This window comes from Hemiscyllium ocellatum, chromosome 26 (genome assembly GCF_020745735.1).
Source record: "Hemiscyllium ocellatum isolate sHemOce1 chromosome 26, sHemOce1.pat.X.cur, whole genome shotgun sequence".
In the NCBI taxonomy this organism is placed as follows: domain Eukaryota; kingdom Metazoa; phylum Chordata; class Chondrichthyes; order Orectolobiformes; family Hemiscylliidae; genus Hemiscyllium; species Hemiscyllium ocellatum.
In genome coordinates, this window is record NC_083426.1 from 44,233,495 (window position 1) to 44,256,567 (window position 23,073).

General features: G+C 40.8%; 1 protein-coding gene across 1 annotated transcript in view; it reads right to left on the reverse strand.

Moving 5' to 3' along the window:
• LOC132828229 (synaptotagmin-6-like) overlaps window positions 1–7,042 on the reverse strand; it is a 300,199-nt gene extending 293,157 nt beyond the window's left edge. The window contains exon 1 of the mRNA XM_060845187.1: window positions 6,892–7,042. Within this exon, the coding sequence (XP_060701170.1) occupies window positions 6,892–7,042 (151 nt within the window). The remainder of the gene's footprint in view (window positions 1–6,891) is intronic.
• Between the last annotated feature and the right edge of the window lie 16,031 nt (window positions 7,043–23,073).

Genomic DNA, 23,073 nt, shown 5'->3' on the forward strand with positions numbered 1-23,073 from the left:
CAACACGATGGATGCCACAGCCTTGAAGCCATTACCGCCTGAAGAAGAGGATGAATCTCTTCTGAGACGCTCCAGGCACAAGAATCAGGTTATGGTCCAGCACACACCTCCATGGAGTTACTTCACGTAGCAATCAATTTCAAATCTGTCACAGTATAAAATTTACTGAACACTGCTACAGGAGCTCGGGTGTCAACCCATGTTGTGAGGATTAAATATTTCCCAGGAGAAAAAAAAACATCTCTCCTTTAATTTGCAAAGATCCCCCTGGGGTCACAGAGGAAATAAGCTTCCCAAGTCAATACACTGGAACTTTAAAATGCTCAATTTTAACAAAATCCCTCAATTTCTGCTGGATTTCAAAATGTTATCAAATAAAACAGTTTCTACCAGCCTGTTAAGCAGTAACGCCCAGCAGGTCACTGAGCCAGGGAGTGATCAGGAGCAATCCACCAGAACAATGAACAGTACAGCAACACATTAATGTTTGAGAAGCAGCATTGAATCTGTAAAGGAGGAACTGCAATAAATCAGTCCCTTGTTACATGCAAGGGAAATGATAGCTTTCATTTTGTTGTGAAGCTCATGATTTCCTCTCCTGTAATACGAAACTACCACAACAGGGCTCAGGAGGCTGTAAAATGTGTGGCAGCAATAAAAGTTGAGTGGCAGCAACAAGCACAAACATTGACTTGATTGATGGAAGTAATTAGAGTGAAAAGATTAGAAGATTCTTAATAGTTAGGACAATGATAAAATTGCTGGCATAATAATCCGAGCTACTTCAACTGCACTCATTCAGTTTGTCAGGAAGACTCTGAAAGTCACGCTAGCTGAAGTACTCATGTTCATCTCTGAGTCTATGCACAAGTGTACTCACAATGTTTGGCTGAGGGCCATAATCCCTAGCAACATGTTCAATTACTGCTATAAGGAAATATGACTTTGTTTAACAGCAGCATCAGATATACATAAGGCAATATATAGCATTACAATACATAAACCAACAGAGCAACTTTACTTAGCACTGATGACAGTATATTATGCATGCTTAACACTGTTTCTAAAATGAGTCTTTGTTTCCATGAGTTACCTGATGTACAGCAGATATTGTAAGTCTCATTATCTCTGTATACTATACCGCAGAAATAAAATGTAAACTGTGCCTGAGAAATTTACACTGCAGCAAATAAATCTAGTCCAATAGGAACCCTTTACGTTATCAGACTGTTTCCACTATTAGAAAGGCAATTGGTAATCAGGGGACACAGATTTAAGTTAATTGCCAAAAGGACCAAAAGTGATATGAGAGGGGAGAAAATGTCATAATCTGTAATGTATGTTGTGAATATGGAATTGAATAAATGCTTGAGCTGAGAATATTGGGGCAGGGTTCTGGTCAGAAAGGGCAATTGGGATTGAATTGGATAGCTTTTTCATTGAGCCAACACAGGCAAAAGGGGCTGAGTGATCTTAACTCTGTGCAGAACATCTCTCCAAAACCACCCCAAACTGGTGACAAATCTCTCCAAGTGTTGGCTTAGTTTCTTCTCACTAACTGTAACATTAACAAGCACCACCATTACACTCAGCTCTTTTCTGCATGTACTCACATGCACCAGCTTTGAAATGTTCCATTTTGCTGTCAGTGTCCTTGCTATAGTTGTGCCGTTACAAAGACCTCCCTGCACTGTTAAACTCATCTTCCTAGCACTAGTCAATTAGAGTCAGAGAGTCATACGGCATGGAAACAGATCTTTCGGCCCAACTACTCCATGCCCATTATAATCTAAACTAAACTCATCCCACTGCCTGCCTTTGCCCCAAATCTCTCCTTTCTAATTCATGTACTTATCCAAATGTACTTTAAACATGGTAACTGTACCAGCATCCACCATTTCCTTTGGAAGTTCATTCCATACAAAAAACACTCTCTCGCTAAAAATGTTTCCATTGTCAACTTAAACATATGCTCCCAAATCTTGAAATTCCCCACCCTAAAGAAAAGCTCCTTGCCATTCACCTTATCTATCCCCCTCGTGGTTTTATAAACCTCTACAAGATCGCCACTTATACTCTTATGCTGTAGTAAAAAAATGTCCCAGCCCATCCAGCCTCTCCTTATAACTCAAATCCTCCACTCCTGGCATCCTGGTAAATCTCTTCTGAAACCTCTCCAGTTTAATCATATCTGAGCTACAACAGGCCACCCAGAACAGTATACAGTACTTCAGAAAAGACCTCTCCAATGCCCCTGTACAACCTGAACATAATGTCCAACTCCTTCACCCAAATTTATTGTTTAACAACATAAAGTTCTTATCAGAAGAACTTATACTTGGAGGAGCCCGGCTTACTCTTTAAAAAAAAAAGTTTCCTGTCAATTAACTTTAAACATATATCATTTATGCAAGTTAATTATTCTCTAAATTAGTCAGCCGTTGTGTACCTCTTAGAAATATGGGTGCACACATACACAGTTGTTCTTGTCTGTTATTGATATTTCACTTAAAAACAAATCAATGCATTTCCAATCTTAATAAGATAGCTTTCAATTTGCCAAAGGGCTAGCCACAAGGTCTTTTTGAAAAGATTCATGTGTAGTTGCTAGAAGAAGCTTGCCTGTCAAATACATTTAATGGGATGTGCAATTAAAGTTACAGAGGCATGACTGGAACAAGCACGTTATCATTAATCAACCATTCAGTTTCTATCTTCACTCTCAACAATCACTTTGCCATGTACATGGCTGGAGCTATTGTGATGAGCATGAGATGTAAACCTTGAATGAAGCATATGTATTTCAAACTTGAAAGTTTTTAAATTTGTTCAAATAAGTAGTTTTACTTTGAAAGAATCATTTAATGATTAACAAATAGAGTGTGTGTTTTTTGTTACTTGTACTTCCAACTGTGACCAATGCTTTATCATAAAGTACTTGCCAGAAGCAGAGTTGGGGTATTTGACTGGATAGTCCAGAAAGTAAAAGATATCTGACTATGTATTTTCCAAAGCAATTGAAGAACCAACTAAACAGGTCACTAGTTAGATGATAGTTAACCATTAATATCTGTTAATAGAATTGGATTAACTCATTAAAAAGCCTAATAGCAGAAATTCACAGCAAAACTAATAGTTTTAATGTTTTTAGATATAACCTTTCCTTTTCAGGTAGCACAGGCGATGATAACTTTGATTACTAGTAACAATTCTTCAAGACCCAGCTTCTTGCTTCTGCTTCAATTGCCACCACCTTTAGCCTCACACCACCATTTGTTTGTTATTGAATCATTTCTGTCTTCTGTCCAATGACATACTTATCACCCCCCACCCCTTGTATTTCCTCCTCTCTCCTCACCCTCCCATGCACTTGCTGAAAACCTGGCACATCTGTCATGCACTGTTTCCTGCTCCCTAGATGCTGTCTGACCTGTTGAGTATGAGCAGCAGTTTCTATTTCCATGTCAGTTTTCCTCCCCCTGTTGTGTAACTAATCCCTTGAATTCTTGACAGGATCAGCTGGAGTGCACCTTACTGAATGAAATCCCACCCCTGGAGGGAATATCACCAATATGTAATGTCCAAAGTAAGTAATCGATTGGTCTCACAAAATTGGATGTTCTAAAGCGTACACAGTCAATTGGCTGATGTGACTATTGTTCTAACCTAGATTTAGGGTACCAGTAATCTGCATATTTGGTGCATTTTGTGAACGGCCCATGTGAACACAGACCCTCGTTTTAACAAGAAAATATAGAGTCATAGATGCCAAATGCCAAAAAATACAAATCTCATTAAAAATTATGACAAATGCCTTCATACTTGGAAAAGATAAGGCAACCAGTGATGGAAAGGAAACATGTCCCTGATCCGGCAAAATAAATTGATAGAGTAGATGCTCATTAAAATTGTAATTACCCCTTGCACCAGCCAATGATTTTCAGGTTTCAGTTCCCGCTGCTGCTTCTTTCCAACCCTTGTATTCGAAAGCGTTGATGTTTAACTCTTGCGATTAAAGAGCACACGAAAGACTATTCCACAGTGAACACTATTGAAGCCCCTGTGTTTCGATCGCCACACAACCCAGTGTGTAAGCTGCAGCCGAATACCTTCTTATCAAAGAAGCATAATCTCCGGGGAAAGGTCTGTATGTGCCTGTGTGCGTGTTTGTGCGTGAGTGCCTGTGTGTTTGTGAGCCTGTGGGTGTGTGTGTGTGTAAGTGCGTGTGTGCGTCAGTGCCTGTGTGTATGTGTGTGCTTGTGTGTGTATATGTGAGTGCCTTTGTGAGTCTGTGTCTCTGTGCCTCTGTGTGTCCATTTGTCTCTGTGCCTGTGTGTGTGTGCCTGTGTGTGCGTCCATTTGTGCCTGTGTGTGTGCCTGTCTGCCTCTGTGTGTGTGTGTGTGCCTGTGTGTGTGTTTCTGTGTGCCTGTATGTGCCTGTATGTGTGTGTAAGTGTGTGTGTACAGTTCTGCCCCTAAACCTGGCAGCGATTACTTCAACTGAACCACTTCATGTCCTGCCTTGAGGAAGACAAATAATTCCGGGCTCAGTAACACCGATGAGGACATTGGGTTGCAAGAGTCAGAGAGGCAAAACAACAGTCAGTAACGATTAAACTGCTCGGTGGAAATCAGGTAGACAACGTAATCATTATCTACACTCACACCTTGGCGAGAATAGACAGTCATCAAAGCCAACAAGAACATAAACAAGTGGAAAAAAAATACATCCAAACAGATCCAATTGCTATTTGACTGCGGTGTATGTTTCAGCAGATGGGAAGGTTGTGTCGAAGTGGTCGGACTCACCTCTGGAATCCTATAGCCTCCAATAATTACAACAGAGCTGCATCTCGCCGTCTCTCTGTTCATGAGCTTTCTCGAATGACAGCCGTGAGAAGAATTCAGTACCTCCCAAGACCATTGGTACCTTTCCCCAGTCGGTCTCAAGCTCAGATGTTTTAACCTTTTCAGTGTAAGCTTACCAACAGCGGGGCGTAAGTTACAGTGTGGGACAGGTCTGGCAAATGAACCCAGCCTACTTTCCAGAAAACTTCACCATTTAACTTACAAATTCAGCTGCTGTACACATAAAGTCCTGAGCTAGCCTTTCCCGAAGGGTAGACAGCACCCACTTCTCACAGGCGGGTTTCAAGCGTTTAGTTTTAAGAAGTCGTACAATGCGTCTTCACTCCAACCTAACACACAACTTACCTCATCTGGAAAGAAACCATTTTCCCATATAATTTTTAAAATTTGGCACTGGTTCGTTTACTCACCTGTTCTCAACTCACAGTCTCAAGCTGCCAGGCAATAACGTGTGAATTCAACTTGCACACCATAGCTGCGAGGTCTCTTCACAGCACACAAAGCACCAAATGCAAATGACCCCAAGTCTTAACATTGATCCTGGCCTGACATAGCTAACTGGACCAATGATAACCGTAGCAAGATGATAGTCAAGATTAACACGTCAAAATCTGAAATAGAACCTTAAAATCCTCTCAACTGCACCCCACACGGAAACAACACAAATTTCAGGGAAGACTTTTTTTAAAAAAAAATGTCCCACCAATACCTGCAGTCAGAAATCTGAAAGGAACAATTCAGAAAGCCTGTTAAATATGGCGAGGAATGTTCCTCTCACACCGGCCGAGATCCCGACTGACTCAGAAGGGAATTGAAGATTCAGCAACTGGACAGCTCCTCAGCACAACCGCATGGCACGGAACATGACCGCGATCCTCCTCCCCGGGGGGACCCAAGTCGCGACTTGGATGCTCAGGCACAGTCTCGGAATCAACAGATGGCAGGACAACTTCACCAAACACCTGGCCTTTAACGCCAACTTTCACCTGCAGCTTCTGTTCAAACCGTTAACCGAACCCCAGCCGGAAAACAGACTTCACTCGAGTAACCCCAACGCCGCTGTGGGCTCGAAAGCAGACTGTGGGACTTAGCCTAGTATGTGCCGGGAAACTGATGGATGCACCCCCTCAGAACTGGAATAGATACAAGAAATGGACAGTGAATGTGACAGAGAGACTGAACACTCCAATCTATAGCTTGATGAAATCAACTCGCTTGGCTGTCTAGGGCTCACATTCTACAGAGAGGACAAGCAGCATGGTCTAGCCCACGGGCTTAAAATTTCAATAACCTTGCTCTACCAGCATTTCTGTTTTGCAAAAGTCAACTCACAAACAGACCTTTATCACTCACTGAGGATCGCCGGTTCTCACGAAGGATGGATTCTCATCGAAGGGGAAACATGTTTTTGAATAACAAACACCTCGAGCAGTGTGCAGTCAGGTGTCCGAGAGAACAGGCAGTATCTAATGCCTGGCTCCTTCTCCCCAGCCCCGCCAGTTGAAGTAGGATGGCAGATTTCAGCGTCTCTCGGAGAGCGAGTGGCTGCTGCTGCTGCTGCCCTGGGTGAACTTGGTCACTGTTTCCCTCTAGTGCCAAGAGACTGTCAGGGAACAACGTGCAATTTCAGGCAGTGCAGAGTGCCATCGCTTCCCATGACTGTACTGAACAGTTAGAATGCTAAAGAGAATACAATCCCTTCTGTGTTTCGCCAGTTTCGGGAACTTTTACACACTGTCTTTACAATCGGATCGTAATTTTTATTCTGGGATGAACATTTCACTTCAATACTATTTATAGACTGTAAGTAACCATATGGATATTGATGAACGTGCAATACTTTCTCATAGCTACGTTAGAAATCTTATAGATCCCTTCGCCATTATTATGTTATTCTAGTTGAGTTGGAATTAAGTTGGCTAGTTTGGTTTAATGAAAGGCGCTTGGTTTATTGTCCAAACTTATTGAAAGGATTCTCTTTCTCATTAATGTTAAGTGTGATCAGCTGTTTCCTTACTTTACCTGTCTCAGTTACACTGGGGAGCTGACTGGAGGAGGAAAACACAAACTCCAGGCACTTCTCATGTTCCAGAAGGTTCTTGGTGCACAGTTCGTTGACCAGCCCGATGGCCTTTTGACACAGGATCACATGGTCCTCTCGGTTGGCACTCATCTCCTATAAGGCATCCTTCCTCTTGCGGAGTGGACAAGAGATCAGGAGCTGGTGAGGACCCGCTCAGTCCAACGCGGGGCACATCTGCAACTCGCCGGCGTGAAGCCACCCATAGGGAACCTCCCCTTTCATCCTAAGGCACATTGATGTCAACGATTGGCAGACGAGCAGCTACTTTGCACGATCCACCGCTTGCTGAAATCTTACTGGCTTCCGGAATGTTTCTGGGAGTGTTTGGGGAGATCTCTTATTTATATTGCGGATGTTGAGGCGTGGTCTCTCTCTCTCTCTCTGGGAACCTCTTAACTGCAATTTTGAATTCTGGGCAAGATTTCAAATAGAATAGAAACTAGCCATTGAGTAAGCTGAACGCTTCATCGGTTTGACACATTGGTTACTTTCTTAAATTTGCTTGGATCGTGTCTGTGTAACATGTTCTTCTGCAGTAAAGTTACAACAGGCACTCTCCTCTATCTCCTGAAGAGACATCCCTTCATTTCAATCCTGTGGTTCCGCTTTCCCTTGCAAAACAAAAAGAATAGAAAGTGTAACAATTAGATCAGAATTGAATGCAGCTGTATAGTGCCGGTCGCTCTGCTAGCTTTGACAAAGATCAGTGCAATGCTCTCTGGTGAAAAACCAAACTTCAGGCGCGACTCCAAATTGCAGATCGACGCGTCTTTGTTAACTCCCGTTGCACTCACTAATTTGTAACAATGTTTATTATTAACCTCCAACCCACTAAACGCGTCCCCGACCCTTATGATTGCTGATTTTTAAAAAAATTCTCTGTTCCTAAACTTGATTTTGTGGACCTTACATTTTGAATCATGTTACAACAGACAGAAACGGCAGGTATTGAGTTAACTTGTATCACATACACATTCAATAACTCCGATTCTGTTTAGATTTGTCTTTCAACAACAGATCCGGAAATGTCAGAATTATTTACTAGTTAGAGGTGCCCACTTTGTGAGCAGGTTTAACCTTCGCCTATGATTACGCAATTTACTGACAGCAATCTGACTTCAGGTCTTGACCAGCGTAGTTTATCGTCCTTATTTATAAACATAGCTCTTTGGACTGATTTTTGTTTGTTTTGAGGTTGTCTATTGTTCTGACTTCCTGCTCCTCTCAGCAGGGAGACCACTTGTCAGGGCCAGTCCAGTCAGATCACCCTCACTGTAAGGTGAGATAGCTTCGGCTAAAGGCATTGGCACAGGCTCCAATAATAGTTGTCCTGATTTTGTGTCCCTAATGAAAGCCCTCACCTTCAATGTTGGTCAAAGTTATCACTATTGGGAGGATGGTTTTCTCATTGCACTTGTTTGGTGGTGTGGCTTATTGCTTGAGTTTCTCATTCCCTTTCAACAGGTCATTTACAGTCCACCTGTCTTTCATCATTTACAACAGTCTGAACATTCCAGTCACACTTTCAAAACAGATCATTTTTTATGATTCATTGGCAACAAATGTGGATAGCACGGTGGCTCAGTGTTTATCACTGCTGCCTCACAGTGCCAGGGACCCACATTCGATTCCAGCCTCGGGTGACTGTCTGTGTGGAGTTTGCACATTCTCCCTGTGTCTGTGTGGGTTTCCTTCAGGTGCTCTCCTGCAATCCAAAGATGTGCAGGTTAGGTAAATTGGCCATGCTAAATTGCCCATAGTGTCAGGTGCCTTAGTCAGGGATAAATATAGGGCAGGGGAATGGGTCTGGGTGGGTTACTCTTTGGAGGCCCGTTTGGATTGAAGGGCCTGTTTCCATATTATAAGGACTCTAATCTCTAATATATGGTTCATAGAGTCATACAGCATGGAAACAGACCTTTTGGTCCATGCTGACCATAATCCTAAACTAAACTAGCCCCTCCTGCCTGCTCCTGACCCATATCCCTCCAAACCTTCCCTATTCATGTACTTCTCCAAATGTCTTTTAAACATTGTAATTGTACGCACATTCACCCCTTGCTACTTTTGGAAGTTTATTCCATATGCGAACCACCCTCTGTGTAAAAAAAATGTCCCTCATGTCTTTTTAAAATCCCTCTGCTCCCTCCCTAAAATGTGCCCCTTAGACTTCAAATCCCCCCATCCCAGGGAATAGACAACTACTATTAACCCTGTCTGTGTCCCTAGTATTTTATAAATTTCTAAAAGGTCATCTGTGAGATTTTGGTGTAGAGAATCTTGATCCTTCTAGGTGATGGAGTCACTGATTGCTTCTCTGAGATTGTGTATTCATGACTTTCTTACAATCCTCACCAATTCAAGCTCTTTATCTACATGAGCTTGAATCTCCACATTGAAATATTATATTAACATTTAATCTAGATAATTTTTTGCCAATCTCCATTACAGCATATATAACTGACATTAGCAGCTGTCTAATAATTATTTGCAAAACCTTTTTTTTAACTAAATTGAACCCTGCTGTCCCAGTTTCTACTGTCTGCGCCATTTTCGTGGTTGACACCTGGCAGTACATTATTGTATTATCAGCAATAGATAATTACACACCCACTTAGCCTGGCACATTTTTGCTTGATGAATCATTGTATATTGTTACAGATCCAGGTCTTGCTCAATCCCCAATGACAATCTCCCTCTCCAGAGGCCAAAAGTTCTTACACTTTCATTGACTGGATGTTCCTTCAATTTGACTGGTTTATTTTGGATGTTACTCAAGCTGAAATGCTGCACTCCAATAATTCAATAAAGTCAAGTTACCTTAGGTCTTTTAAAGCTTTCAAAAATCGACCCCTCACTTTTGTGCCCACCCTTCAACTACTTATGTCCTAAATTCTGGAATGAAGTCGAACAGATGCCTCCAAACTTTTATAAAACATTCTTAACAGCAAACTGTTACCTCAACTTCCTTCATATTAGTTTGTAACACTTCCAGGAGTAGCAATGATATACTTTCCCAATATAAAAATGCTTTGTAAATGCAAATTAAAACAAAGGTTTCTTTTTTGTTGTTAATGCTCCCTGTTCACTAACAGTTGTAGCATACGCTTTTTTATTATTATGTTATAAGTAACACAAATTCATTCTGCAGTTACAAATATACATTTCAACATTGGAATCTACTCGTCTTATGGACTACTACTTTAAAATATGACATAACTAAGGCCCCATGTCCCATCAGCTAACAGATTAGCTCATTCTCACTATTGTGCAAAATACATTTCCATTTTAAAACAGGATGGCATTAAAGAGTGTGCAAAAACGATTCAGGGAATGGCTCTAGGAATGAGGAATTTTAGTTATGTAGATATATTCAAGGAGTTAGGACTGTTTTTCTTGAAGAAGAGACATTTAAGAGAGGATTTAATGGACATGTTCAACACCATGAAAGGTCTGAACACAGTAGTTAGAGAAATGCTGTATGCTTGATGGAAGGATTGAGAAAAATAGGGCACAGAGTTAAGGTCAAAAACAAAGAACTGCAGATGCTAGAAATACAAGCCCATTATAAACCTACTGACTCCAACAGTTACCTTGACTAAACATCTTTACACCCTGTTTCCTGTAAAGACTCCATTCCATTCTCCCAGTTTCTCCATCTCCGTCACATCTGTTTGGATGATGTCGGCTTCCACAAGGAGGGGTCTGAAATGTCCACCAGTACCAAAATCACCCCCACACAACACACCCACCCAACAATAAAAATTATCTGTAGTTCTTTTCAGGATAACTGTGTCTCAGCCCCATGCCATTCTCCAAGATCATTGACTCCCAGCATTCAAAACTAACACATCTTCCAGGATCACTGAATTCTCTGGAATTATAAGCCATTAGCCTCCTCTTTCCCCTAGGCTCACTGAGGTTTTCCCTGGGGTTAGGGATTAACTATGTCTCTTGCAAGACCAGAACTTCCTCTCCCAGAATCAAATAAGGCGATGGATATGAAATGGCTAATCTAAGAAGCTTCACCCACTCCGATATATCACACAGTCTCTGGGAAGTGTTTGAATAGTCTGAAAGAGTCTAGGGCAGTTCTGGCCAGTTTTCACTGGAGATAGTCATTATAATACCATTAATATAATGTAACATGTATGTTGTCACTTTAATATAATGAACCTTGTCTTATTACTGAAGATAAGACCCTGATCTGCTGAGACATTATTTGTGGTTCATTCTGTGCTATAAACTAAAAGAAAGATACTCGGTGAGAATAGGAAGAGGACTGATGACAGCATTTTATGTAAAGTATGCAGACCCTATTTTAAACAAGCATATGGACTGCTCCCCAGCCACACTGTGCATTAGGGACACATGTCTGAACGTACACATTCCTTAGCTACTAACCTACTGGTCTGTTTTGGACCAGAGGCATGAGAAACAAGTTAGTGCAAAGTTGAAACTCAGAAAATAATAGGTAGACAATCAGTTGGACATGGTCTAGAAATAATGGAGAAATAAGTTGATAGATCTAAACAGAGGAATGTCTGAAAAGTGAATAAAGCAAAAACAAGAAGTTTTAAATGCTTCATTTAAGTTTGAAGTAAAATACACAAATACAGTCAGTAATTTGAATCATACTCCTGCATTATAAATAGGTATTTTGTGCATCACAGGATAAACTACCAGACGCCTAAGCATTAAATCTTTTCCACATTTAATTCATTTGCAAAGGCCACTTCCAAAGTTTTGCTTCAGTATCTTTATTATGGAATTCTCTTGATGTCTTTTAGAAGCCTTTTATTTTATTGTGGATTTCTTTGAATCATTAGCAAATTAAAATTACATAAAATTCATTAAAATAAAATTGCTGGAGGCCATTTTCTTTGTTCGAGATCATGTTCTTTGAATATTCCTTGCATTAAAGCATATCAATGTCTCAAATACATAGCAGCAAAACACAAGAATATATATTGAATATATTTTAATGCTGATCTGAGCTTCTAGAAACACCAATAAGTATATTAGCTCAACTAATCAAAGATTCCACGTTACCTAATATTTGCTAACTTGATACTTAGTTGTACTTCATATTAATATATCAATGATAGGAGAAGAACACAAGTTTGTGTTCGACCATTTCCATTTAATCTCTGAGATAAAGACCCTCATTCATTGACAAAAACTGAGGTGAAAGCTTCTTTACTTTTATACTTGTAAGGAAACTATGGTAAATCTGTAAGATATAATCTCAATCCATTTTACTTGAGCTGTAGCTCACAACATACAATTATTCATAATTTGATTATGTCTCACAGTAAATTGATCACTCATCATACTCAGTAAATGACAGAATGTTTATCTGAAATCAAGACGGAAGTAGGGTAAAAGATTAGCTTAACAATAGAGCCTCATTTAAACAAGTACACCTATACTCCAGCCCAGCATCTGACCAGAATGACACCGGGAGCTGGTGAAGGGGAATGGAAATTTAGTTGAAAGAGGTTTTAACTGGGACTCTGTGGGAGTGATCTCTTGTGGTCAGAGAGACAGACAGAAATCTCAAGACAAAATCAGGAAGGGGTAAAAGGCATAATGGTAATCTGGAAGAGTAAAATTTGTGAATTCTTTTTATTCATTCATGGGATGTATGATCACTGGTTAGACCAGCATTTATTGCCTATCCCTAATTGCCCAGAGAGTAGTTAAGAGTCAACCACATTGCTGCGGGTCTAGGGTCACATGTAGTCCAGACCAAATAAGGGTGGTAGTTTCCTTCTCTGAAGGACATTAGTGCTGATTTTTCCCAACAATCAGTAGTGGATTCGTGGTCTTCATTAGACTCTTAATTGCAGATTTCTTTTATTATTGGATACAAATTCCACAATGCTCCATGGCAGGATTCAAACCAAGGTCCCCCGACATGACTTGGGTCTCTGGATTAACAGTCTAACGATAACAATACTTGACCATCACCGCCCCAGGCTATAGCTGAAGGCAGTACCTGGGGAGATCAAAAGTTTCCATGTGAAGCTTGAAGAGGAGGGACTTCTCCTCCTCATGATGACCCACGAGAAGCTTAATTTATCTGAGCCTTTTCAGGCTTGTGAGATCTTCTTAACATGTTGGTGCTGCTGGGCAACAGACAACACAATGGTGAGGGTAAAAATGCACCCAAATCCTGAGTAAGTCATTGTCTGTTTTCAATTGGAGCTACCTTCCAGGATTTGAATGTAGTAGTTGGACAATTCCAATATCAAAGATTAATCTATCTCACAACATCTAGGTTGTGGTATTACTGGCCTTTATATACCCATGCATCTGAAATAGCTTGTTCCTCTACATGCTAAAGGTAGAGAGGTCAGCAGATCTCAGGACCAAGCAACAGGTTTGCAATAGCAACCATTTACATTATGAAAAGCAGTTGGTCCATTACATTACACTGCACGTCTTTAAAGCATGTACAATAAGCATGCATTGTCTTGTCTAAACTTGTGAGCATGTTGACCTTTAATCCTGAGAGGAGGGTAATTCACCACCATTGAGTGAGCAGCTCTGCAAGGAGTGTTGTTGATACATACTGCAATTTGATCTAGCAGCCAGGCAATAAATGCTGGCCAGCCATGTCCATGAGTGAATGAAAATCTAGAACCTAGATTTCCTGCCTGCAGTGTTAAAGGTCCACTTGTCTTTGAGCCACAATATGGTGTGGGTCTATTTTCCACTCCAGTAGTTGAGCACAATGATTTCAGCTGAATTGCTTGTGTAGTACTGAGGGAATAGAGTACTGCATTGTTACAGATGTCATTTTCTGCTCTCTTCAGTAACTCTAACAATTTCCATGAAGAACACGGGAATTATCCCTCGTGTCCTAGGAGTACTTATCTCTCAATTAACATCACATTAACAGATTGTGGGATCTATTTATGGTATCTTGTAAATTAATTGCTGTATTTCCCGCATTCAAACAGCAACTACCACTTAGAAAAGTACTTCCCTGGCTTTAATACACTTTGGACATCTGTTAATCATATATATATATATATATCTATATATATATATATATATATAGATATATATATATAAAACTGCATTAAAGATTACAATTAAAATCATGCATGCTTGTCATATCAAAATTTTGCTGTTTGTACAATGCTCCTGGGTATAGCTGTCTGATCTGAATATACATTGAGCCTAATCTAAGCAATTGGATAGGATATTCCCAAAGAAATCCCTGAATTTCCAGATCTAGAGTGACCTGCCTTGCTGTCTGAGTATTATAAACATGTATAAAAATATTCAGACATTGTCAGTTTTGTTTTTGAGTGAATCAGCATGAAGCTACACTAGCTGGCCCTGCTACATACATGTCTTATTCAATTTACAAATATTATGCATATTTGTTTAAATAAATACATCTGGAGGATTTGTTTGTTATTTTATGTGGATATTACAAATGCAATGGGATGGAGTGAAATCAAATCGGTTGTGGCATCTATCTCAGTCTAGCATTGCATTGTGAATTTCTTTGTGCTTTGTAAATTTATAATGAGACATTTTACCACAGTCGATGTGATTACCATGTAATGATCCACTTTAAAACTTCTTTTTTGCCATTTGACTCGGTTATTTCAGCTGAAACGTGTGTGGGCTGATGACAGGATATTATCACTGTGACTAATTTTATATTGAGATTTGGATGGACTAAATCCTGACAGGAAATGAAGGATGTGTCATGTCACCATGACAGAGAACTGACAAATCACAGAAATGTCCTTTAGTTCAGCCCAGGCTTCAGAATGAAGCTGATTTATCACATTATACTCCTACACTTGGCTGATAGTAACTATGTTACGCAGTTAAGATATTATCTTAAATACACTTTTATGACTTTTTTATGTGGAAGGATTTAGAGGATGCAAATTTAATTTGAGGTAACAGTGCTTTGTTGCATGATGTGTTTCTTTCAGAAGGGACCCAGAAAATGGATTGATGATTCCAGTTGAAATCCAAAAGAAAATGTTAGGAAGATGAACTTGCATGTTTGAAATCTTGACATTTCATTATTCTTGCAGACATACTCTGTAGCAGAAACAACAAAAAACTGCTAAAGTTTTGTAAAGAGCAGCAAATGCACTGCTGTCAAAAGAGCAACAAGCTTAATGGATTTAAACCATGAAAAGAACTAAGTATTTAGTTCAGGTAGCATCAATGTTCTAATGAAACATTAACAAGCTGCAGGCAATTAATTGACCAAAATATCAATTGTGTCGTTTCCATCCCACTGGCGTGAACAGGCAGTACAATAACAAAATTGATTTCACATATTCTTTCAATCATTGGTCACTATATATGAACGCACGAAGCATTAAAAATAAGATGGATGAGCTTGAGGCTCTTTTGGAAATTGACAGATACGATATTGTGGGGATAACTGAGACGTGGCTTCAAGTGGACAGGGCCTGGGAAATGAATATTCAAGGCTACACGTGCTTTCGTAAGGACAGACTGACGGGCAGAGGGGGTGGAGTGGCCTTGTTGGTAAGGGAGGATATTCAGTCCCTTGCGCAGGGGGACCTAGAGTCAGGGGATGTAGAGTCTGTGTGGATAGAGCTGTGAAATACTAAGGGTAAAAAGACCCTCATGGGAGTCATCTACAGGCCCCCAAACAGTAGTCTGGATGTCGGATGTAAGTTGAATCAGGAGCTGAAATTGGCCTGTGGTAAAGATGTTACTACAGTTGTTATGGGGGATTTTAACATGCAGGTAGACTGGGAGAATCAGGATGGTATTGGACCTCAAGAAAGAGACTTTGTGGAGTGCCTCAGAGATGGATTCTTAGAGCAGCTGGTGCTGGAGCCGACCAGGGAGAAGGCAATTCTGGATCTAGTATTGTGTAATGAACCAGAATTGATCAGAGACCTCAAAGTGAAGGAGCCATTGGGAAGTAGTGACCATAATACAATAAGTTTCAATTGCAATTTGAGAGGGAGAGGGTACAGTTGGAAGTGACAGTACTTCTGTTGAATAAAGGGAGCTATGGAGCTATGAGGGAGGAGCTGGCCAAAGTTCAATGGTGCAATACCTTAGCAGGGATGACCATGGTGGAACAATGGCGGATATTTCTGTGCATAATGCAGAAGTTGCAGGATCAGTTCATTCCTAAAAGGAAGAAAGATCCCAGGAGGAGGCATGGGCGGCCATGGCTGACGAGGGAAGTTGAGAAACATATAAATTTAAAAGGGAAAAAGTATAACATAGAAAAGATAAGTGGGAAAACAGAGGACTGGGAAGCTTTTAAAGAACAGCAGAGGATTACTAAGAAGGAAATACGCAGAGGAAAAATGAGGTACGAAGGTAAACTGACCAATAATATAAAAAAGGATAGTAAAAGCTTTTTCAAGTATGTGCAAGGCAATAAAATGGTTAGGACTAAAATTGGGCCCTTGAAGACAGAAACAGGGGAATATATTACAGGGAACAAAGAAATGGCAGAAGAATTATATGGGTACTTCAGATCTGTGTTCACTGGGGAAGCCACAAGCAATTTCCCTGAGGTAACAGTGGCTGAAGGATCTGAACTTAAGGGAATCTGTATTTGCCAGGATTTGGTGTTGGAGAGACTGTTAGGTCTGAAGGTTGATAAGTCCCCGGGGCCTGATGGTCTACATCCCAGGGTACTGAAGGATGTGGCTTGGGAAATCATGGATGCGTTGGTGATGATTTTCCAGAATTCGATAGATTCGGGAACGGTACCTGAGGATTGGAGAGTGGCTATTGTTATACCACGTTTTAAGAAAGGTGGGAGAGAGAAAGCAGGAAATTATAGACCAGTTAGTCTGACCTCAGTGGTGGGAAAGATGCTGGAGTCTATTATAAGGGATGAGATTACGGCACATCTGGATAGTAGTAACAGGATAGGACAGAGTCAGCATGGATTTATGAAGGGGAAATTGTGCTTGACTAATCTTCTAGAGTTTTTTGAGGATGTAACTCTGAAGATGGACGAGGGAGATCCAATAGATGTAGTGTACCTGGACTTTCAGAAAGCTTTTGATAAAGTTCCACATAGGAGGTTCGTGAGTAAACTTAGGGCGCATGGTTTTGGGGGCAAAGTACTAGATTGGATTGAAAATTGGTTGGCTGATAGGAAGCAAAGGGTAGTGATAAATGGCTCCATTTCAGAATGGCAGGCCAGTGGGGAACCGCAAGGATCGGTGCTGGGACCGCAGCTTTTTACAATATCTGTTAATGATATAAAAGATGGTATCAGCAATAACATTAGCAAATTTGCTGATGATACAAAGCTGGGTGGCAGGGTGAAATGTGATGAGGATGTTAGGAGATTACAGGGTGACCTGGACAAGTTAGGCGAGTGGGCAGATGCATGGCAGATGCAGTTTAATGTGGATAAATGTATGGTTATCCACTTTGGTGGCAAGAACAGGAAGGCAGATTACTACCTCATTGGAATTAATTAAGGTAAAGGGGCAGTACAGAGAGATCTGGGTGTTCTTGTACACCAGTCAATGAAGGCAAGCATGCAGGTACGCAGGTAGTGAAGAAGGCTAATAGCATGCTGGCCTTCATAACAAGAGGGATTGAGTATAGAAGCAAAGAGGTTCTTCTGCAGCTGTACAGGGCCCTGGTGAGACCACACCTGGAGTACTGTGTGCAGTTCTGGTCGCCAAATTTGAGGAAAGACATTCTGGCTATTGAGGGCGTGCAGCGTAGGTTCATGAGGTCAATTTCTGGAATGGCGGGATTACCTTACACTGAAAGACTGAAGCGACTGGGCTTGTATACCCTTGAGTTTAGAAGACTGAGAGGGGATATGATTGAGACGTATAAGATTATGAAAGGATTGGACACTCAGGCAGCAGGAAACATGTTTCCACTGATGGGGGAGTGCCGAACCAGAGGACACAGCTTAAAAATACAGGGTAGACCATTTAGGACAGAGATGAGGAGAAACTTCTTCACCCAGAGAGTGGTGGCTGTGTGGAATGCTCTGCCTCAGAGGGCAGTGGAGGCCCAGTCTCTGAATTCATTTAAGAAAGAGTTGGATAGAGCTCTCAAAGATAGTGGAATCAAGGGTTATGGAGATTAGGCAGGGAGCGGATACTGATTAGGAATGATCAGCCATGATCATATTGAATGGCGTTGCAGGCTCGAAGGGCTGAATGGCCTACTCCTGCACCTATTGTCTATTGCCTATTGTCTATTGTCTATTGATTTAGGTACATGGACTGAAAAAGAAATGGAAACAAAGATTTGCATTTTATATAATGTCTTTCAACTCAGGATATCTCAAAGTGTTCTTCAGCCAATGAAATGTGTTTGAATTATAATCACTAGTGTAATGTACAAATAATGATTCCACAGATAACAATGGCATATGTTACCAAGTTATTTGTAGTTTTATTTAGTGTTGCTGATTGTAGGATAAATATCATTCTTCATAGCCCTGAGAAAACAGATGAGGTCACGGTTTAACGCAATATTGACAGTGCAGCACTCTGTCAGCTTTGCATTGGAGGGATTGCAGCAGTGTCATGGCACTATATGAAGTGGTCTAATGTCTACTCGTAGCTCCTCCTGCTGGGAAGTCTGCTATTATGCTCATATATCTTCTGACGTTCTCTCACGTGCTCTGTAGCCCATCTGCAACCACTCTGTCATCCTTCAACCAACTAGTTAACCCCTCTTTCTCCTACCCTCTAGAAGAGATCACTGTCACTTCTTAGCTCTGAGCTCTGACATTTTCATTTCTGTTTGTCACTTTTAGATTTGTTTTTACTGTTGGAACTTCAAAAACATCTTCATTTATGATTGTATTCTTTTCAACATATAATTCAGCATCTGCATTTCAAAGGCTGTGAATGTCTTCCATCGATCTTCACGTACTACCTAGGTTTCTGATGCTCATGGGAAAGTGGATAGAATGTAATAACTTCTAAGAAGGGCTGTGTACTGTTGTTAACATTATGGAAGCCGTGCATAAAACAAATACACAAAGAGTTAGATTTACTTCAAAGTGTAAAAATTGGATAAGCACATAATGAATTTGTGGTATCTTGAAGGGAGCAGAATCAGAAGAAGTCCAAAAAAAAATTGCATGTTTCGAAAGTGGATTGAGTACAAATACCTAAAAGTCAAAACAGTGGCAGTCCGTAAGAAAACATCCGAAGAAGCTCCAGTGAAGCTCCAAACAGATGGATCACACTGGAATAAAAAGAGAAAAATGTCTCTTTATGACAAATGATAGCAGAAGATGGCAGATGTAATACAGACATTGCAATAAGGATTCTGACAGCCAGAAACAATTTTGTGAAGCTGAAAGCTATGTTAACATAAAGAAAATTCAAACCAGTAACAAGGAGAAAGCTCCTCATAAGTGGCCTAATACAGAATAAAAACTTGAAAGAGTAAATTTCAATTTATTTGTATGAAAATGCATATGAGTCCAAATTTTATCATGTTTTGCTAAATGGCAATTTAATTGAGTTTCTTGGAGGCGTATTGCTGTCAGGCCCAGTGAGGTTTCTAGTAAAATATCTACCTACATATGGCATCCCACAATAGCAACACTCTCCTGGAGTGCTAGCTCGATTCTACCATTCTGGTGTTGTGACCTCAATCATTAGCCCTGAGGAAGAGATTGGTTATCCTCTGCATTATCTTACCCAGCAGGCCTTCCAAGCTCCTGTGGGGTGTTGAAGGTAGATAATGAGGTGCATTTGGGATATTCTGCAAAATACCTCTCTGGGCCTCACAGCAAGAACCCCGCCCCCCCCACCATGAAACTCAATGACATTGACACTCTGTCAAAACATGACTAGATTCAGTCTTGTATGTGTTGACATATATATAAAATGATTTTTTTTCAGATATTTGTTCTGTATTAGACCATTTGTTGGAACTTTCTCCTTTTACAATTTTGAATTGTCTTAATGTCAACGCACATTTTGGCTTCACAAAATTGCTTTTAGCTGTAAAAATCCTTGTTCTAATATCTGTATTACATCTGGTATCCTCTGCTACAATTTGTCTGTAAGAGACATTTTAATCTTTTTCTTCCAGTGTGATGTCATTTGCTTCAAACTTCACCCCAAGTTCTTCTGACATTTTCTTTCTAATGACTTTTGTTTTGACTGTTTGGTGTTTGTATTCAATCTAGATTCGAACCATCCTCTTCTGTTTTGGGGGATTTTTCTGATTCTGCAAACAATATTGTGTCATCAATGCACTGCAAGTTCATTATGTACTTGCACTCAGTTTTTACACATGGAAGTATCTAATTGTCTTTTTATTGATCTTGTGTTGAGCTTGAATCATTTTAACAATAGCCTTGTTAATGATCTTATAAGATGCTACACTGTATTCACGTTCCTGCATGCCTCAGGACAATACATGAAAATCTATGGAAGACCAGCTTCTATGAGCCTGGGGCAAGATTGCTGCCTGGGTCAGTGTAGTCTCAGCCATGTGAAGGAATGACCACTACTGAAGGTAGAAGAGGCTGGCATCTGCTTCACTCTGCCAGGGTAACCAATTCCATTTTGTCTCTGCAACCTCCCGTTCACTCTGTCGTTGCTGCTCTCAACAAGGCTCATGCTCTACCACTCTCACTGTAGCCTGCAATATTTTCCCTCACTTACTGTCTAGTATCTGACACCAGCAACCCTGTATGACCTTTGTCTTGCCTACTCACTCACTCGGGACACCTCATCACTCTCTCACTACGCGTGCGTCAACTGTAACAGCCTGCTTGCCCCCACTCAATCTCTCCCTTTCTCTTATTCCAGGTGAAAATAGTACAAACTGTCGGGAAAAAAAATAGGTTTCTCTATCATTTCACTGCTCACCCCTTATGAGACATGGCTCCTGCTTCTGACTGACCATGGCTGAACCCCTGGACTCGTACAACAGACTGCTCTTGACTTACTGTGCCAGGGACTCCTGACTGAAACGTGCCAACTGTGACAAACCTGGCTTTGTATCTGCGATAAATGGGAAGGCGAGACAGTAAAAGTAAGAGCCTGGTACTTCTGTTTGAAGCAGCAAATCACAAAACTACAAGGCAACGTGAGGCATGAATATTGTGAGGTAGATTCAAAGTGCTAACACTGAGTCAACAGGCCTGAAATGCTGTTTTCTCCAGTGCGGGAGCTGAAAGACTGTCCCTGTACTCACACAGTGGAGCAGCATTGAGGCATTGTTACAATGTTAGGTGTGTCCCAAGATACAGCATTAAAATGAGAAGCGTACTGTAAGTGGATCAGCAAGGTAACATGAAGGCCCTGAGAGGCTGGATGTCAGTGTCCATGAATGAGATGTGTGCATGGCTGGTGCTCTGGAGCATGCCCTGAGACATTGTTACCAATTGTTCAAAATGGCAGCCAGGAGGCACAAGTCACACTCAGACTTTCATATCAGGAATTGTCAACGTCTACCTTCATCACAGCAGATGGATGACGAGGAAGTTATATATTAAAGAGGTGAGGTTCGGTGTTAATGAGGCTGTTAACAAGTAAAATTCCTCTTTAATAGGCATTTCCCCAATGAGAACTCTGTCTTGACACCCACAAACTCATTGGAGAATGCAGTTCTCTGAATACACATATGAACAGTTTCAAATGGAGCTTCTTCCCCATGTTCTCAGACTTTTAAATGGACCTCTCAAATGTTCATGTTGATCTCTCTCTCTCTGGACTTTCTCTGCGGCTGTACCACTGTATTCTCCACTAAGTTCTGCTAATCTGATGCACTTTTCACAATAAATCAAACTCTAACTCAATGTCAAGACTGACTGTCACAAAGGTAGTCCTGTTTTTTTTTCTATAAGCTGTTCTTTGGATCAAGGAGACTCTGTCCTTGATTATTTTCAGAGGGGTAATACACCAGGCCGGGCTCAGAACAGCCTGGTTTGGGACAGAGATGTTTATTGTAAACAGATGAGATTTCTGGCCAAAGTGGTCATATTTTAGAAGTGACCTGTATAATGAAAGGGGAGGGGTCAGCTCTCTAGCTGAGCTGAGCAGTTTTAGTTCAGTCTTGAACTGGGAAGTTCAACAGGGAGCTGTGTGGAAACTCATTTTTTCCTGCCCTCCAATTTCAACCAATAAGCATGTGTTCCATTTATATTGTCTTAAAGGGACTTTGCTTATTGGGACTGTTGTGTAGATTTGGAACAGCATAATTTAGTCCAGTTGGATAGATTGAACTCTATAGGGGTTCTTTATTCTGTTCTTTGTGTTTCATTGTGTAATTCTGTGAATAAATTTTTGTCTGTTTTAAAACCTAGTAGTCAACGTAGCTAACTTAATCCGAGTAATGTTCACTGTACACTTACTGAAGCAAATTGCAAAGTTATGGTTTGGGGCTGACTGTTTAAGAATGTTTTGAGTGGTCTGGCTTAGTCCATAACAGTTTGGGGGCTTATTGCAGTATTTTAAACAGTGAATGGTAGGTGCTAGTATCTTTATTTCGGGTGTTGGTTTTGTTGGGTAGACAAAGCTTGGGATAGGAACAGGAAATTTGACGTTTCGGGCCAGAGCCCTTCATCAGGAATGAGGAAGGGCTCTGGCCCGAAACGTCAAATTTCCTGTTCCTAGGATGCTGCCTAACCTGCTGTGCTTTAACCAGCAACACATTTTCAGCTCTGATCTCCAGCATCTGTAGACCTCACTTTTTACTCAAAGCTTGGGATAGGAATGGTTCTTTCAGTCACCAAAAGTTTTCTGGATATGGATGCGGTGACTTAGGATGTTTTGCAAAAAGTGATTAAGACCAAGTTGCAAGAATTAGCAGAGAAGCTGGAATTGGACCTGCCTGTTTCTCTAAGGAAAGAACAGATAATTGCAGCAGTAGCTTAGCATTTAAACTTGCTGGAGAAAACGTCAGAATGTACAGAGATGGCAAGAATTCAATTGCAAATGAAGCAGTTTGAGTTAGAGGTGAGAGATAAGGAAAGGACAACAGGAATGAAACTGTTTGAGTTACCATTAAAAGCAGAAGAGAGGGAAAAAGAGAGAGCTTTTGAACTTCAAAACTTGACACTTAAGTCGGCATAAAAGGCTGAGATAAAGGCTGAAGTTAGGCTGAGTGAGGAGGAGAGTGAG